Source organism: Ursus maritimus, unplaced genomic scaffold, assembly GCF_017311325.1.
Source record: "Ursus maritimus isolate PB19 unplaced genomic scaffold, ASM1731132v1 scaffold_33, whole genome shotgun sequence".
Lineage (NCBI taxonomy): Eukaryota > Metazoa > Chordata > Mammalia > Carnivora > Ursidae > Ursus > Ursus maritimus.
This window is the reverse complement of record NW_024425897.1, coordinates 19,986,726-20,005,405: the sequence shown is the minus strand read 5'-3', so window position 1 is coordinate 20,005,405 and position 18,680 is coordinate 19,986,726. Positions and strand designations below refer to the sequence as shown.

The 18,680-nt window shown below is 56.2% G+C and overlaps 1 protein-coding gene across 1 annotated transcript in view; it reads left to right on the top strand.

Moving 5' to 3' along the window:
• The window catches only part of DTX1 (deltex E3 ubiquitin ligase 1), a 35,518-nt gene that overhangs the window by 8,831 nt on the left and 8,007 nt on the right, over nucleotides 1–18,680 (top strand). The window contains exon 2 of the mRNA XM_040619906.1: nucleotides 10,124–10,805. Within this exon, the coding sequence (XP_040475840.1) occupies nucleotides 10,124–10,805 (682 nt within the window). The remainder of the gene's footprint in view (nucleotides 1–10,123; nucleotides 10,806–18,680) is intronic.

The window sequence follows — 18,680 nt, the reverse complement described above, 5'->3', positions numbered from 1 at the left end:
GGCTGTGCCCCGCCGCTGCTGGGCCTTTGTCCCTTCTCCCTCCAACTGCAAGCAGAACACGCCAGAGGAAGCATACGGTTTACCTGAAATCACACCATTATGGGGCCCTCCTTCTAGAAAGGCTCCTCTCTTCTAGGCAACGAGGGTTCATTCATGCCAAGGTGTTAGTCACCTGACACTGTGGAAGTAAGAGAAGGGGTCTGGGTTCAAGATCTGCCTCTAATTTCTAGGGCATTTGGGTCAAGTCCCTCCTCTTTCTGGGACCCAGTTCCCCCATCCTGAGACCTCAGGCTGAAAATGCAGATGTGTACAGAGCCTTGTGCAGCTAATAGAAGTGTGGGCAGTGGCTAGTAAGGCAAAGGTTTTCAACTGTTGTTCTCTAGTGCTTGGTACACAGCAGGTGCCCAATACATACTCAAACCCATGGGGCCGTGGCTCAGTTTCTGCCAATGGTGGCCAAGGAGGCCAGTCCCTGTGGCCACATTTTTGGATATTTTGAGATTTTTGAAATCCAGACGTGAGTGAGTCTAACCCCAGTTTTTAAACGCTGGTCACTTTTAAAAACGTAAATAGCACACAGATAGAAACAAGCTCACACCCACCACTAACTTGAGGTCTCCAGGCCGGTCATTTGCAGCATTCAGTTCGGTCCCTCACATTAATTTGGTCCTTCCTTCCTCCAGCTAGCATTTTCCGAGGGCCTATCCCTACGTGCCCAGCAGCCCAACTTTTTTTCTTTTTTTTGAGTTTAGGTATATATATATATTTTTTTTAATGATTTTTTATTAGATTATGTTAGTCACCATACAGTACATCCCCGGTTTTCGATGTAAAGCTCGATGATTCATTAGTTGCGTATAACACCCAGTGCACCATGCAATACGTGCCCTCCTTACTACCCATCACCGGTCTATCCCAACCCCCACCCCCCTCCCCTCTGAGGCCCTCAGTTTGTTTCTCATAGTCCATAGTCTCTCATGTTTCATTCCCCCTTCTGATTACCCCCCCTTTCTTTATCCCTTTCTTCCCCTACCGATCATCCTAGTTCTTATGTTCCATAGATGAGGGAAATCATATGATAGTTGTCTTTCTCTGCTTGACTTATTTCACTTAGCATTATCTCCTCCAGTGCCGTCCATGTTGTAGCAAATGTTGAGAACTCGTTCTTTCTGATAGCTGAGTAATATTCCATTGTATGTATGGACCACAACTTCTTAATCCAGTCATCTGTTGAAGGGCATCTCGGCTCCTTCCACGATTTAGCTATTGTGGACATTCCAGCAGCCCAACTTTTGAGAAGCTCCCGGGCTGGAGGGAACACGGCCTCAGTATTGTAGTGAGCTATGTGCTTTGACAGGGTCCTGCAGGGGCAAGGTGCTATGGGAGCCCCAAGAAGGGTGTGATTCTCCCTAAGGATGGCAGAGAAAATTCCAAGAGGCGAGCGCTTGAGCTGAACCAGGAAGATTACTTAGGAAGAATTACTCGGCAGGGAGGAGAGTGGGGTGGGTGAATGGAGTGACAGAGGGAGCGGCGTGTGCGAATACCCAGAGGCACAGGCATGCACAATGCGTTCAGAAAACAACTAGAAGTTTGGTGTAGTTAGAGGGTGAGGCTGCACAGACAGCTTGTGATGGGTCTCAGAAATGAGCCAAAGAGCTTAGACTGATTCCAAGGGCACTAGGCAGCTACTGATAGGTATTGAACAGAGGAGTGATGTGGTCAGACTTGCGTTTGGCTCTGGCTGCCACGTGGGAATGCACTGCAGGGTACAGAGGTGGGAGCTGGGACATGGGGGCGACTGTAGTCGCCGAGGCCAGCCGTAATGGTGGCTTGGACCGGGGTGGTGGCGGTGGAAGTGGCCAGACGTTCAGATTCATCTGGGTTAAATCCTGGCTTCCTAACTTGGTAGCTGTGTGACTTGGGGCAAGTCACTTCACCTCTCTGTGCTGCAGCATTTGTACAATGCCACGACAACGGTGCGGTTCTATAGAGCATTGTGTAGATTGAGAGTTGGCTTACTGAAGCACTTAGAACAGAACCTGGCACGTAGTAGGCCCTCGGTGGGCGTTTACTACTATTACAATGTCTATTTCAGAGATGAGGAAGGAGAGGCTCAGAGCAGTCAGGTCAGGTGCTCAGGGCCATCCTTCCACGATTTAGCTATTGTGGACATTCCAGCAGCCCAACTTTTGAGAAGCTCCCGGGCTGGAGGGAACACGGCCTCAGTATTGTAGTGAGCTATGTGCTTTGACAGGGTCCTGCAGGGGCAAGGTGCTATGGGAGCCCCAAGAAGGGTGTGATTCTCCCTAAGGATGGCAGAGAAAATTCCAAGAGGCGAGCGCTTGAGCTGAACCAGGAAGATTACTTAGGAAGAATTACTCGGCAGGGAGGAGAGTGGGGTGGGTGAATGGAGTGACAGAGGGAGCGGCGTGTGCGAATACCCAGAGGCACAGGCATGCACAATGCGTTCAGAAAACAACTAGAAGTTTGGTGTAGTTAGAGGGTGAGGCTGCACAGACAGCTTGTGATGGGTCTCAGAAATGAGCCAAAGAGCTTAGACTGATTCCAAGGGCACTAGGCAGCTACTGATAGGTATTGAACAGAGGAGTGATGTGGTCAGACTTGCGTTTGGCTCTGGCTGCCACGTGGGAATGCACTGCAGGGTACAGAGGTGGGAGCTGGGACATGGGGGCGACTGTAGTCGCCGAGGCCAGCCGTAATGGTGGCTTGGACCGGGGTGGTGGCGGTGGAAGTGGCCAGACGTTCAGATTCATCTGGGTTAAATCCTGGCTTCCTAACTTGGTAGCTGTGTGACTTGGGGCAAGTCACTTCACCTCTCTGTGCTGCAGCATTTGTACAATGCCACGACAACGGTGCGGTTCTATAGAGCATTGTGTAGATTGAGAGTTGGCTTACTGAAGCACTTAGAACAGAACCTGGCACGTAGTAGGCCCTCGGTGGGCGTTTACTACTATTACAATGTCTATTTCAGAGATGAGGAAGGAGAGGCTCAGAGCAGTCAGGTCAGTTGCTCAGGGCCACACAGGGCTCCAGGAGCTGGAGGCTCTGTTCCTTCTGTTCCCCACCCCCTCATTTCCATTTGGAGCTCTTGCTGCTGTGCAGGGCGGGGAGGGGGGGGGGCTGATCCCAGGTGTGCTAGAAGCCAGGTGACCCAGAAGCCTCACACGCAGCCCATAAAGTGGGGGAGAGCCAGCTGCCACAGCCTGCGGGACAAGGGCCTTTCGAACCCCGCTTGAAGGCGGCAGCCTCTCCCAGCGCCAGGCAGCCCCTCGGCCTTCCTTGCCCCTCCCCCACTCCTCTCCACTGCCCTGGCCTGGCTGCCAGCCGACCCTGGGGAGCCTGGGCCAGCTTCAAACGTGCAGAAACCACTAATGGGCCACGGCTCTGCCTGACGAGTCCCCTGGGAGAGTTTGAAGGCAAACAGAATGCTGCGGGATTATTGATCACAGGGCGTGGGGTGGGGGGAGAGGCGCCCTGGGGCCAGAGCTTGCAGTGCAAACCCCAGCCAGGCCCCTGCCCCAGCCACCCCTCCTCGTCCATCTCAAGGAGCCTGACCTTCCCCATCTTCCAGATGGGGACTAAAACCCCTCGGGCCGATGTGGAGGCTGGGCTGGGTGGCGCACGTATCCCCCCCCTCCCGCGGAGGAACTGGCACGGCCGAAGCACTCGGTAAATCAGGATGGTTGTAGCCGGTGCTGCCGCTGCTGCCAGAGGGCGTTGGCCACGCACACAGTCAGTGGGGGTTAAGGGAGAGGACCTCTATTCTGGAAGGTCAAATAGCAGGCTGGAGCCTCTGCCGTGTGCCTTGCCCAACCTCCATGCCTCAGTTTCCTTCTCTGGCAAATGGGCTAGTGGGAGTAGAGCAGAGCAGTAAAGGGAAAAGATTTGGGAGCCAGGCAGCCAGGTGTGGGGTCTGGGGAGACCACTGCCTCGCACGTAGCCTTGGGCATCTTCCTGAACCGCTCAGGCTGTCATGAGGATTACATGAGCTGACATGAACCGGGGCCAGAGAAGTGTGTTCTCTGATGGGGAACTGTTGGTGTTATGACTATTTCTGCGTTGGTAGAGGAGTCCGTAAAGTCCCTCACTGGGGCCCGGCATCTAGTGGCTGCTCAACCCACTGCCCAGCCTCCGGTCACAGGCCCGCAGCCAGACACCCTGCACCTGACAGGAAGTCCCATGACCACCTCCCACAGGGCCCTCCTTCCCACTGGGGTCTGGGTGCCCCCAAACTGAGATCACTTCCCTGCAGGAAGCTGCCCCCAGAGGGAGGGGTCCCCTGCTGGGCCTCAGGGCTGGCTCAGTCCAGGGAGGAGCCCTTTGGAGGCTGAGGGGCAGGCAAGAGGGCATGGGGCCCTCCCTTCTTCACAGTCAGCTTCTTCTAAATGCCAAAAAGCTGGGTGCTAAGACAACCCCACAGCACACCTCCACGAAGGGGGTCAGATCAGCACCACGTTCTCAGGGCAGAAACCTCTCACAGCTAAACACAGAGAGCGAAGTTCAGGTAGTGAGTCCCCCGTCGCTGGAGGTATCCTAGGCTGGGCTGCCATTTAGCTGGGTTGAACCCCTGAGAACCAGTCCAACCTGGCCTTTCCTTTATCCCGTGAATGGAGCATCAGTTCCAGCCCTCCCAAAGTTACACTTCTCTGGGCCTCAGTTGTCTCATCTGTAAAACGGGAATAATTCTGGTCCCTCCCTGGAAAGAACCATGTGCAAGGAGAAAGTGAGTTAGTGAAGGAAAGTGCCGAGCACCTTGGGTGCTCAATAAATGCTCGCTCTGTTGTTACTGCTGTAGCAACCCTCTGCCCCCTCGTCTCTCCTCCCGGCTCTTCCCTGTCTCCTGGCCTCACTCTCTGGTTCTCCCTGACTCTCTGTGACTGTCTCCGCCTCTAGGTGTGGGCTCTTGTTTCTATATGTCTCTCCCAGCTGGTCTCGCGCTCTGCCCCCACCTCTCCTGGTACCTCCATGCCACAGCACTTCCCGTTTCCATCGAGGCCTCCCTTTGGCAGTCTCTCTTGCATGTGTGTCTCTCTGTCCCTCTGCGCCTCCCCCACCATCTCTCGCTCCCCACTGTGTTTTGATCTCTCTGCTGGTCTCTGCCCCAGGCTTGAACCACTCACTGGCCTGGCCGCAGTGGCCGTGGCCACCCCCACACCCGGTCTCCACGGGCCCAGCTCCTGAAATCCTCCAGCTGACATTTGGCCAAAGCCCCTTTTCCCTCAGTGCAGCTGGAACAAGATTGGAATTTTTCAACCAGACATTCTTAAGAAACGAAGGGGAGTCTGGGGGACAGACAACAAAAGCAGACATACAAAAACAAGCCCAGGGATGGTCCGTGCTTGACACGGGTCCCTAACGGCCACGGGAGCACAGTCCCCCCTGCCCCCCTCCCCCGTGGCCGTTGCAGCTGGGCGCCCTGGAGGCCCAAGAGGGAAGTGGTCAGCTCAGGGACACCCAGCGGAGTGGGTGGGTGAGAAAGACCAGCTGTGCCTCCAGGCCCCCAGTTTCCCAGGCTGAGGAACCTCCGGCCCCATCTTAGACCCATTGTTCTGGCCAAAAATCTAGGCCAAAGCCACTGGGGAGAAGTGCTCCAGCTCCCTTGGAAATCTGAAGATCTCAGCCCAGGCAGGTCACCCGGGATCCAGCCAGCCCCCCTCGGCCTGGTCCACGGCCAGCCCCAGCCTGAGCCCGAGCCCGAGGTGGACGGACGGGCGGGCGGCGGGCAGCAGCGGGCACGGCAGGGTGCAGGGCCCAGCAGGGAGGACGGCAGCTGCCCTAATTACTCCAGCTCTCCAGGTTCCAATCTCGTTTGAAAAGGACTCCAGGGACGCAGCCTTTAATAACTACCAGTAAACAGGCAGGAAAATCGATACCTGGTAAATAGAGCCCTGGAGAGAGGGACGCCTGGGCTGGCTGGCCCTGACTTGCTGGGAGGGGCTCTCAGAGTCCTTTGTTGCCAGGCTAGCCAACACCGGCCTTTCCAGCACTGTCCCCCCTTCCCCGGGGACCCTGTGTGCGCTTTGGCTCCCGCTGCAGTCTCCGCTCCCTCTCCATTAAGACCAGCCTCTTCTCCTCCTTTCCACTTCCTCCGAGCCCTGGCCTGTGCCAAGTAGGTTGCCTGTTTCCGTTGCAGACACCTCCTTTGCACAGGCTCCGTGCCTGGTGCTGGGAATGCAGGCGTGGGTCCGACCTGGTTCTTGTCCTCCTCAAAGTCATCCACCAGCGAGGGAGATTAAGAACAACAACGAATGATTTAGTGACAATGCAAGGACAATGCGTGGACAGTGCAGCAGAAACAGAAAAGCAAGTCCAGGAAGAGGGGGATACGTGGAGGGTTTTGTTGGATGAATAGGAGTTCACCAAGTGAACAAGGGCTGGGAGGGGGGAACGCGGGTAATGTATGTAGTAATAACAGCTGTCTTAGTTAACATTCATTGAGCACTTACTGTGGCCAAGCACTCTGCTGAGCACCTGTGGCCAGCATTATCTTGTTTCATCCTACAGTAATTCTTTGAGGGTATGTATTCATACCCCCATTTTACAGATGAAGACACTGAGGCTATGGTGTGGAGTCGGATTTGCACATGGCCTGTTGAGACTTCTGAGTTGTTTCTCTCACCCACTTCACTCTGCACCTCCCACCTCTGACCCTGCTCTGCCCAGCTCAAGACTCGACACCCAGAGGCGGTTAACTAGAGCAAGTTCCCATCCTTTCCCTTCCCAGCCAGGGGTTACACCTTCCAGGTAACACGGTGCCTTAACCCTCACTGGGAGGCTAAGGGTGGGACTTCAGGCACATCAGACCTGAAGATCATCTCTCATGAGCCCTCATTTTGCAAACAGGCTCTGGGAAGAGAAGGCCAGCACTCAGGAACAGAGCAGGAATGGGAACCAGAAATGTTTCCTCTAATCCCCTCTCAGGCCTGCCCTGGAGGAACAGCATTGTCAAGGAAAAAATCGATATGCACACACTCAATTAAAATGATAAATCAGGCATGAGAATGAGGCAGCCCGGGAGATGGGGGAGGGGGTGTTCCCATGATTGGCTTGAACAACGCAGGAGCCCAGGGGCCCCATCCTCACAGGTCTCGCTCACGTCCACGGCTGCAGCTCTCTGCCTCGATTTTCCCAGCTGTCGGGGTCTGGGCAATTGACAGAGGCGGGTGTAGAGTCCGTAGCCCTTGGGATTCTGACAGAGGAGCGAGCAGAGGACAAGCTGTTTCAGGCCAGGTTAGGGACCCAAGTGAAGGTCAGGGAGAGTCTGTGCTCAGGGGAGAGAAGCCTGAGCCAGGCAGGGGGAGGCAGGGGGAGGCAGGGGTCTTCAGGCAGGGTCCCCACCTCCCTGGCTGCAAATCCCTGGGCCAGGCCCCTTGGGGTTGTGCCAGTTAACAACTGAAACGCGCTCCGTGTTGTGAGGGCCTACTGCCTGCAGGCTCTGTGCCTGGCACTGGGGTACAGCAGTGAGCAAAGCAGTCAAGATCCCTGACCTCTTGGGCTGGCAGCCTAGTGGGAAGAGGCCGAGAGTAAAGAAAGTATGCAGATTAATATATCGTATCAGGTAGTGCCAAGTGCCAGGAAGAAAAAGAACGTCAGGTGACTAACATAACATCATTAAATAAATAAATTAATTAATTAATAATAAAACTTACTACAAAACAGAAGGAGAGAAAGAAAGAAAGAAAATGTCAGGCAAGAAGATGGCACTGGGACAGCTGTGTTAGAAGATGGTCTGGGAGAGTCTTTCTGAAGAGGTGACATTGGAGCAGAGACCCGAAAGGAAGGAGGAAGGAAACTAGGAGAACATCTGGGGCCCGCTGAGTCCTTTTCCAGGGGGAAGGAACAGCAGAGGCAAAGCCCTGAGGCTGGACGGTGCCTGGGGAGTTGGAGGAACCACAAGGAGGCCAGGGTAGCTGGAGTGGAGTGAGCGAGAGGGAGGTGGGACATAGAAAGTCAGAGAGGAAGATGGGACTCATGGGACTTGGGAGAAGCTTTGTAGACAATGGGGGCTTTGGAGGGCATAGCCAGGACTTTGGCTTTTACTCCCAGTGAAAGGGGAGATCATGGGAGGATTTTGAGCAGAAGAAAGTTGTAATCTGATTTGCATTGAAAAAGATCCCTCTGGCTGCCATGGGGGGAACAGACGACAGAAGGCAAGGGCAGAAGCAGAGCCCGGTTGTGAGTCTACTGCACCAGTCCAGGCAGGAGAGAGACAGTGGTTTACAGCAGGTAGAATCAATGCAGTGAGAAGTGGTCAGGTGTGGGATGTATTTGAAGGTAGAGGTGACCGGGTGTAACTTATGAGGTAAGTCAGGGATGAGTCCGAGTTTTGGGGTGGGGTGGTATGGGGGCCCGAGCAGCCGAAGGTAGAGCTCTATGCAGCAATCGCGACGAGGACCATTTCAGGAGGAGCAGGTTTAGGGAGGGGAAAGATCAGAGCTCTGCTTTAGCAGGGGTGAGTTTGAGAGGCCCGCTGGACCTCCACGGCGGCGTTCCGAGGGGCAGCTGGGACCCACAAGTCCGGCTCTCAGAGGGAGAGTGTGGGTCTGGGAATGATGGATTTTGAAATCATCAGAGTGGTCCTTTTCACAACCCACAAGGGGGTTGTGGGGTTGCTTGTACCCATTTTAGAGATGAGAAAGCTGGAGCTCAGGGATGTTGATTCACCGGACCACAGTCACAGAGCTGGCACGTTGGGCAGTGGGGACTTGAAACGAAGTCTGTCTGCCCTCCAGCCCCGGGTGGCCAGCCCAGTCCCTGGGCTCTGTGGCTATTCTCACTGAATCCTCCCTGCAGCTCTGTGCAAGGGGGAGGGGCACGTCATGGGCTCACATCACCTTCATTTTCGAGCTGGGGCCACCAAGACCTAGACAGGCTGAAAAGACTTGTCCACAGTTGAGAAGCAGTCAAGTGTGCAGCCTTCCTGCACGTGTGGCAAGTGAGCCCGGTCGAGCTATCCCTCCACAGTGGTTGCAAGGCACAGAGCAGGCTAAAGGCTCTGAGAAGTCCTGCCACCTGGACCTTGCCTGATCTCGTTTTCAGGTAGTATCCCAGGGAGCACCTAGAGCTTTGGGAACATGGAGCAGTGGTTGAGAGCAAAACCTCAGTGCTCTCATTTTTTAAATGGGGGCATGAATACCCACTTGGCTGGGGTTATCATGTGGTTATGTGCATTTTCAATGAGCACTTGGCCTGGAGCCCTCCAAAGAGCAGTCAGCAGATGTCTGTTAAAGGAAGAAACACATGAACAAATAGATAAATAAAAAGCAAAGGAATTGGTGGGTGAAGGGACGGACAGACGCAGGAATGAGCAAAAGGCATGAAGGGACACAAGAGTAACCACACCCAAAAAGGATCAGGGTCTGAACTAGTGAATGCATTCATACATTCAGCAACGATCTGTTGAGAGCACCTACCGTGTGCAGGCGATGGGGACCCAACAGTGAGGAAAACGAAGTCCCTGCCTTGGTGACATTCTAGTGAGAGGAGACAGAAAACAAGATAAATAGGTAAAATATAACTTATGCCAGATGGAGAAAACCAAGCAGGGATGGAGAGAGAGAAAAGGAAGTATGTGGAGGGGTGGCACATTTTTAAATAGGGTGGCAGTAGATGAGGGAATGGCTGAATGCATGAATTAAATTCGGGTGTGAGAAGACAGTGCATCCGTGAGAAGCATAAGGGACGCCTGCAGGCATGGGTGAAGGATCTAACGAATTACTGAATGAACGAACCCAGGAAGATATGAATGCAGAAACTAGGGCGCGAGTGAAGGAATGAATGAATGAGCCAATGGAAGAGTGGTTGAGTGAAGAGGTGAATTCGTGCTTGAATTAAAGCGCCGATGAGGGGATGGGTGAAGGAAATTCAGAATGAGGCACGAAGGCCGGCCTGCCCCCCACTGCCTGCATGGCCCCCCGCTGCTGGCCCTGCTCCCTGCGCTGGGTCCCAACGGCCCCCCGCACTCCCTCGCCCCCACCCCACTCCCCATTCCCCATTCCCCGGGCCTGTGTGGCCACCGCCCCGGTGTGGATGGTGACCCCGGAGGGTGGGGGGTACGTGCCCCCCCAACCCCGCTCTGACCGCCCTCCCCTTGTGAGCGCAGGCACCATGCGGCCCGTGCGGCGCAACTTCTACGACCCGTCGTCGGCGCCGGGCAAGGGCATCGTGTGGGAGTGGGAGAACGACGGCGGCGCGTGGACGGCCTACGACATGGACATCTGCATCACCATCCAGAACGCCTACGAGAAGCAGCACCCGTGGCTCGACCTCTCGTCGCTCGGCTTCTGCTACCTCATCTACTTCAACAGCATGTCGCAGATGAACCGCCAGACGCGCCGCCGCCGCCGCCTGCGCCGCCGCCTGGACCTGGCCTACCCGCTCACCGTGGGCTCCATCCCCAAGTCGCAGTCGTGGCCCGTGGGCGCCAGCTCAGGCCAGCCCTGCTCGTGCCAGCAGTGCCTGCTGGTCAACAGCACGCGCGCCGCCTCCAATGCCATCCTGGCCTCGCAGCGCCGCAAGGCGCCCCCCGCGCCCGCACAGCCGCCGCCACCGCCACCGGGAGGACCGCCGGGCGCGCTCGCCGTGCGCCCCAGCGCCACCTTCGCCGGCGCCGCGCTCTGGGCCGCGCCCGCCGCCGGCCCCGACGAGCCGGCGCCACCCCCCGGGGCGTCCCCGAGGAGCCCAAGTGGCCCCGGCGGCGCGCCCGCCCCGGGGCAGAACAACCTCAACCGGCCCGGGCCGCCGCGCGCCACCGGCGTGAGCGCACGCGCCTCCATCCCGCCGGGGTAAGACGGGCCCCGGGCTCAGGGTGGCTGCCCTCCAGGGCTAGGAGCGCAGAATCGCGGTGATCCTAACAGTCACAGGCACTGTCTAGCTTCTAGTGGGTGTTCACTTTGTGCCAGGCGTTCATTAACGCCTGAACGTGTTCTCGCTGCTTTCCCTCCAGGCACGGGGACGCTGCGCACGAGGTAGGTACCGGCATCACCCCCAGTTTGCGGATGAGGAAGCCAAGCCCTGAGTACCCCCAGGAGCACACAGTTCTAGAAAGCGGGGCGGGGGCATAAACAGTCCTGGTGTGAGCTCCGTGTGTATCCCTCGCTGAACTACGTGACGCACCTCACTTCCTACCCCAGAAGGTTCTGTGACGCCCAGGTTGCAGGTGGGGAGGCCGAGGCTGGGAGCGGTATGTTACCTTCTGACAGTCACCCGGCTGGGGAGCAGGGATTGGCATTCAGAGCCCTCGGATTCCAGAGACTGTGTTGTGTTGTCTTGGAATTTTTAGGGGGTTCCCGCCCCTCCCCCAGTCTCATGTCCATCTCATGTGGAGGCTCCAACAAGCACCGACCGCTTGTTCAGAATAGTTCCCCTATAGGCCACCCTTGACGTTTCCCCGTTACTTTGGGCTGTACTGTGGTTTTCGGGGGTCTCCGGAGAACCCCCGGGTGACCTGGGGTAGTGGCAGCAGGGGGTGGAGGACGAGGAGAAGTCAGGCCCGAAAGAGCCAGCCTCTCTGCTCTTGCGCTAGCCCGAGCAGCCCTTTTAGGGATCTCCTCTGAATTGGCTTTCCCCGCGGGGTTTCACTGAGGAAATCCCCGGGCGAGGGCATCTCAGGCCCCAGGATGGGGACCCAGTGAGTCTGTCGGCTGCCTGCCCTGAAGCCCTGACTCCATCAGTCTCAGCCTGACGGAGTGGGATGAGAAGGAGGAGCAAAGACCTTGCCCTTGAGACAGACCAGAAGGGAAATGACTAGGTGGGGTGTGGGTCGTGGTGCCCGAGCCGAGGGGTGCCCAAGAGCCAGCTCTGCTTCTGTCACCGTGGCATGATCCGGGGAAGACCAGCAAAGGTCAGATCTGGATAGAATCTTTGAGGTCACCACCTCCAGGCTGGAGAAGGGAAGGCATCCTAAAGCTGGCTGCCTTGTCTGCCTTCTGTCCCTTTGAAAGTGACTGCTTGCGTTCAGACGCCCTCTCAGCCTCCTCTGAGTTACGAGGTCTGTGGAGGGGGCAGGACCAGGGAAGTTCAGGGACCTCGGCAGCAAAAATTCGAGAATCTTCCCTCTGCGGCTGTCTTATTGTAACCCACTGGTGGGTTATGAAATCAAAAGGTTGAAACCAGATTTTTCTTGGAATGGAATAGAATGGAATGGAATGGAGTGGAATGGAATGGAATGGAATGGAATAGAATAGAATAGAATAGAATAGAATAGAATAGAAAATATAAGCATATAGTCTACATAGTAACCGTAAGCATTGGTCCAGGAACCTTTTGTATCACGTTTACGTGTGTTCAGCGGGTTTCCAGGTGAAGTGGATTTCTTAGTCACTGATGAACTTTGTGCAATCCAGTGTTTCAGTGCAGGCTGGGAATTACTCAGCTTTTATTGCTCAATATTAATTCTCCAAGTATGTACCGTGGGTGTGTGTTCACAGAACTGAACAAGACACGTGGGGCCCAGAGTGCCGGGGAGACAGACATACAGCAAGTAAATGAGTAAATGAACACAATCGCTGGAGGGAGGGAGAGGGGAGGGCTGGGAGGTATGGGGACAGGGTGGTATGGCCGAGAGGGAATGGGGGGAGGCCAGGGAAGACCCCTCTGAGGAGGTAGCCAGATCTGGAGAAAGGATGTTCCAGGTAGAGGGAACAGCATATGCAACTCAGCGGGGCTTGGAGCACACAGCACTTTCAGGGACGGACATCTCAGGCAGTGGCACAGCAGTTGCGAAGGGGTGGGGGTGGGAACGTGTCCAGCAGGCTCTGGAGACCATACAAGGTTGGAGGTTTCCTGCTGGAACAGTAGGGTCTGAGATTGTTCCCAAATGGGGGTACAGAGCCAGACTGTGTGGGGCCTTAGGGGAGCCTGGGTTTGGTGCCGCCAACAGTGGGGAGCTACAGAGTGTGCTTGAGTTCAAGAGGGCTATGGGGAGAAGAACTTCTCCTTGCGGGTGCTGTGCCGATCACTGAACGTGTCCTGCCGTGACCTGCTGGAACTCCGTTCTCTCCAGCCATGTGCCCCCACCCAGTCTGTACTGCTTCCCCTCCTGCTCCCCCTGGAGCCGTTTGTTACGCTCTCTGAGAACAGACATTGGCCTGCAAAGGGGGGTGGGAACTGTCAAGGGCTTTCTCATCCCTCCCCAGCCATGCAGACCCTGCCCCGCCAGACAAGCCTGTGTCAAGGCCCCCTCCCCTCCGAGGAACCCCAGCTCAGAGTGGGGGGTGGACACAGGACCTGTGGGGTCTGCCTCAGAATGAGGGGAGTGTGAGGAAGGCGGGTGGGGGTAGCCGACCCTGGTTCCTCCTGGCTGAAGCCACTGTGGCCAGGGCACAGCCTATGAGGGGAGATGGAGGGGGTCTCTGAGGAGCCAGGCAGCCAGCCCCCCAGGCCTCGCCTGGTCCACCACACCCCCAAGCCTTCATGGCCTTCTACGCGGTCTCTCTGACTCTGTGTTGATGTCCAGTTTCCTCTTTGTGAGGACACCAGTCATAGGTTAGGGCCCGCCCTAATGTCATTAGACTGCAGTCTAATCCCCTCTGCAAGGACCCGGTCTCCAAAGTGTTCGAGGGACTGGGGGTGAAGACTCCGAGTTCTAGGAGGACACAGTTCAACTGATAGCAGTATCTCTACGTATGGTTCACTGTGTCTCTCTGTCCATCTGTCTGTCTGTGGTTCCCTCGCCACCTTTCCTTTTCCTCCCTGCTCCCTCCTCTGCACTTCCTTCGGTCCCACAGGACTGACACAGACCCCAAGGCCAGTCCTTTGTCAGCTGGGTGATCTTGGGTGCATGGCTTTGCCTCCCTAGCCTGTTTCCCTACCTGCCAAACGGAGCTAAAATCACTACCACTCATGCATGCTGGCCCAGCAGGGCCCACGGCATGCCAAGCTCTAAAACTGCCCACCCCGTATGATCACTTCCCAGCCGCATCTCAGCCCCGGGTGGGGAACAGGACAGGAGGCCCAGAGAGGGGCACCAACTTGCCCAAAGTCACACAGCCAGTGGGGCCAGAGCGTCCCCCTGGCCCGGGTATTTTTCCACTGCCCCTGTGTTGGGGCGGGGAGCCAGCTGGCAGCCTGGGCCTGGGGGACACGCAGGGGTGGGGAAGATCCGCCCTGTCTCCTGAGAGGGCAGCGTCCAGCACTTTGGAACGCAGCTGCGAGGCGGACTCAGAGTTTCCACCCCACGTGGTGGAGGGGAGAGAGGGGACAGCTGCAGGCCTGTTTCCATTTACTGAGTGCTTGCTTTGTCCCGGGCCTCATGCCACGGCCTTTCCACACGTTGCCAGTCTTAATGCCCACAGAAACCGCACGTGGCGAGTCCGATTTTCCCCACCCTTCGCGTGAAGAGATGAGGCTCCGAAAGGCTGACACTTGCTTAAGGTCCCCCACTTGGGAGTGTGATTCGAAATCTCCAGTTGGGCAGGGTATTAGGGTGCCCCCCCCCCACCTGTCCACCCCAGGTTTCTTGCCAGGGTCCCAGAGACTCGGCCCTGATTGCACAGCGTGTCAGGGAGCCTGGGGCAGTGGCCGAGCCCAGCTTCGGCCCCTCCTCGCACTGTGTGACCACAGTGGGACTCATTGCCCCCTCTGGTCCCCAGCGGCTGCACCTGTGAAGCAGGGCCGCTGTCCAGCATGAGGCCAGGTGTCCAAGTGCCCGTGCTTTGGAGCCTGCATGCACGGTCTCCGCTGGCCGCCAGCCAGGGGAAGGGGTGCTTCTCCCGTTCATCCCCATCAGGCTTGCACACCACGCCAGCCTGAGCAGAGCCAAGTGGCCTCTTCATACCTCTGGTTCTTCGCGAGCCTGAGGACCACTTCCTGTTTGCTGGCCACCAGCGGTTCTTATTCCTTTTGCTTATCCTTCTCTTGGGCTATTTATTGCTTCCTTACTGATTTGCATATGCTCCTTGTGCGTTAAGGGTCTTAACCCTTTATCTGTCATTTTTTTATCTGTCACAGTTTGCTGTTTCTTTTGACCTTCTTTATAGCCCGTGTTCATCTGTTTTTAGATGAATTAGCCCATATATATTGAGCAACTACTGTGTGCCAGGCATTGTTGGGGGCCCTGGGGATGGAACAATGGACAAGGCAGTTCATCCCTACCCTCCCAGAACCACAGTCTAGCGAGAGACAAACAATAAACTAAATAAATAAAATCTAGAATGTGGTCCAGAGAGGAGTCATTGCTGCAGAGGGAACGTAAAGGATGGGAGACACAGAAGGACTGACGAGAGGGATGTGATTTTAAATAAGGAGGTCACAAGAGGCCTCCCTGAGAATGTAACATTAGAGCAAAGACTAAAGGAGGTTAAAAAGCAAGCCACGCAGAGAACTGGAGGAAGAGCATTGCAGACAGAGGGAACAGCTTGTGCAAAGGCCCTGGGGCAGGAGCAGGCCTGGTATGGTTGAGGAGGTCAGTGTGGCTGGAGAGGCTGCAGGGGGTGAGTGGTGGGGTGGGGGCGAGGTCGGAGATGAAATGGGGCCAGTCCTCTAGGGCCCTGAAGCTGTGGGGGGGCCTTGGGCTTTTATTCTCAGTGAAATGGAAGGCAGCAGGGTTGTCAGCTGGAGAGAGTGGTGTGACTTTGTTGTAACAGGTTCCCTCTGGATATTGAGAATATGCCGCAGGTAGGGCCGATGCACGAGGCAGGAGCCCATCTGGAGGTGGGCTTTGATGTTGTAGGCGTATTTGGGTGTTTTCCTCCCGTTTTTTACTTCCACCAGTGACTTTATGTTTTTATTTTAAAGACTTCATATTTTGTTCTCCAGTTAATAGGTATTACATGTCAATGCTTCAAAACCTACAAAGTACTGAAAAACACACCATGAAAAGTCTCACCCTTACCGTGTCCTCCCCCGTCGGGGCTGTAGCCTGCCCACCCTCCCCCTTTTCCTGGCCTCACTGGTGTGCAGTCTCCCCTCCCTCCTGAGCGCCTCACCACAAGGTCAAACCAAACACCCCCACGCCCCAGACCTGAAGCACTTCCTGCCCTGCTCCCTGGGAGGCCAAACCACACACTCCTGTCTGCATGCGGCTGCCCCAGGTCGTGGGAACCGTGGGAACCTACAGCCCAGCCCCCCCCTCCCCCCCCTGCCCGGCCTCCCCTGACAAAGCCCTGCTCTGGGGCACTGGGTGGCCAGGGGATAGAAGGAGAGTGATGCTGAACCCCCAGGCCTCTGGATAAGTCTGGCCCTAAGTGGTAACCAGCCCTCCAAAAGTCTCTCAAGGGGACTTTTGCACCCTTTATTCCCTAGGAGTGGTCAGGGGCGGGGCTGAGAGGTCCCATCGGTTAGAGGGGAAACTGAGGCTCATAGAAGTTCAGAGGCTTGTCCAGGCAAAAAGGGGGAGTGAGCAAAGGCCTCCAGACAGCGGCTGTTGACGGCCTGTGGTTTTGCTGGGCCCAGGGGGCACCCTGGAGCTCACTGTGACAGCCTCAGCCCCAGGCCCTGCAGAGGGGGTGGGACTGGGGAGTTGGCTGGGCCCAGGTACAGGCGGAAGGGGCACTGAATGGGGGCAGGTGAGGGGAGCAGGCCCAAGGAACATGGGGGATCCCCAGGGGCTGTTCAACTTCCTTCTCCCATGACATGGCGCTCTCACTTCTGCCTTTTCCTACCCACTTGGACCCACCTGACCGAGGCTGGAGCCGCCCAAGGTCCCCCCAAGGGACCACGGGGTAAGTGTCAGGGGTCCTGAGGGCCCTTGAGGCCAATCAGGGGACCTGGAAACTGTCAGCAGAGAATGTCACATCTGGTGCCTACCTGAGGCATGGGGGCAGGGGGAAGACAGGGAGGCCAGATGTGGGCAGAGCGATGGAAACGCAGCCGGCCTAAAGGGAGTGTCCATGTGGCTTCCTTCTTCCCTGGGGTCCCGAGCCCCCCTTTATGCCTGGGACAGAGAGGGGTGGCCAGAGTAGGCACCCGGGTCCACTCGTTCAGTCGCTCATGCAGCCTCCCTGGGCCTGGGCCAGGTCCGGGGTCCAGGTCAAGAATTTCAGCCCACCTGTAGGGTCCAGGGGGCTCAGAAAGCTTGCTCAACTCCAGATGGCCCTGCAGATCCGCCTGGTGGGGTCAGACCTGGCCTCTGACTCAGAAACTCCAGGATCCCGTGTCAGCTGCACCACGAACCAGCTGGGTGACCTTAGTGAAGTCACTTCCCTTCTCTTGGCCTCAGTCCCATCACCCATAAAACAAATGACAAACAGATTCCATCTCATGCACTGTCTCTGCTTGAATGGTTACCTCTTCCAGGAGCGCTCTTGAGGGGGAGTCGGAAGTTGCAGTTTGGCTTAGTAGAAGGGAGTGCTGGGATCGATTGGTGGTGCCTGCCATGGGTGCGAGATTAGCAGGAGTACTACACACGCCATGTATTTGCCATCCCTGCTTCAACCTTGTCTCTGGGGGGACATTGGTATTAGAACTGCTGTCTCTAAGGGCACCATGGGTCCTCTGAAGGGACCACAGAACTAGCAGGGCAGTTTCCTCTTTGGTTCAACTCCTCCATTCAGTACTTCCTGAGAACCTATCTGCATGGAGTTTCATCCACAATCCTAGGGCCCCAGGGCTGGTTCAGACCCATTTCACAGAAACTCACAATCTGGTGCGAGAGCAAGAAGTGGAACCATACAATCAGAAAGCAAGATAAAATGTCTGTATCCTGAAAAAGAGAGAGAGAGAGAGAGAGGGTGGGGAGAAACGTCCCTTGGGAATTAAAAGGGGATGGCCATGAATCCACTTGAGGTGGATCCGAAAAGGCCTCGTGAAGACAGAAGCCTTTGCACCTGTCTTCAAAGGACAGGCATGAATGGGAATAGACAGTATGAACAGGCAGGAGGAATAGTGTGGCACAGCTGCCCAGGCAGGAAAAGGGCAGGGAACAGTGTGAGGAACAGCAGCTAGGAAAGTCTCACATTATCTCATCCCGCCTTTGAGCATTGCCTTCCAGGCAGTGCAGATATGAAGCATCTCTGCTTTTCCTTGGCAGGGAGGAAAGCCGAACACTCCATCCCTCTTTCCCAGACTAAGCCCGGGGGCATTTCTCTCAGACAGAGCCTCCTGCCTATGCCTCTAAGCCATGGAGAGGGAACTTGGTTCGTGTCACATGGCTAAGCACAGACTCTGCAGTCGGACAGCCTGGGCTGGAATCCTGGCTCTTCCACCTGGCAAATTACTTCCGCTCTCTGGGCCTCAGTCTTTCCCTCCCTATAGATGGGCTGTCACAGACTCTGGGGAACGAGTAGATGAGGGAGTGAAGCAGGACAACAGCATCAGGCCCATAGTGAGAACCTGGAATTTTCGACCATGGAGAATACCCCACTGTCTGTCTCTGGGTGGTACCACCACTAAGACAATTTCTGTGCGATGCCCGGGTTCCCCAAAACCTTGCCATGGAAGCTCTGCCCCGGGTGGGATGCGGAGCATTTCTGGGAATTTCTGAGAGACTGTTTGCTTGGGCTGTCGTGCAGGATGCCCCCTGAGCATGAGCTCTGGCAGAGAAGCTCCAGGGGACGAGAGGCCACAGGTGGTGTTTCTCTGGGACAAGGCTCCCTTCAAATATGTGCAGAGAACACACGGAGGGAATGCATCTGCTCAGAACATTCCCACCAAATTCAGCCCGCCTTCCTTCATGCAACAAGTGTTTGTCAGACACCTGCTATGCGCTGCACACTAGGGTT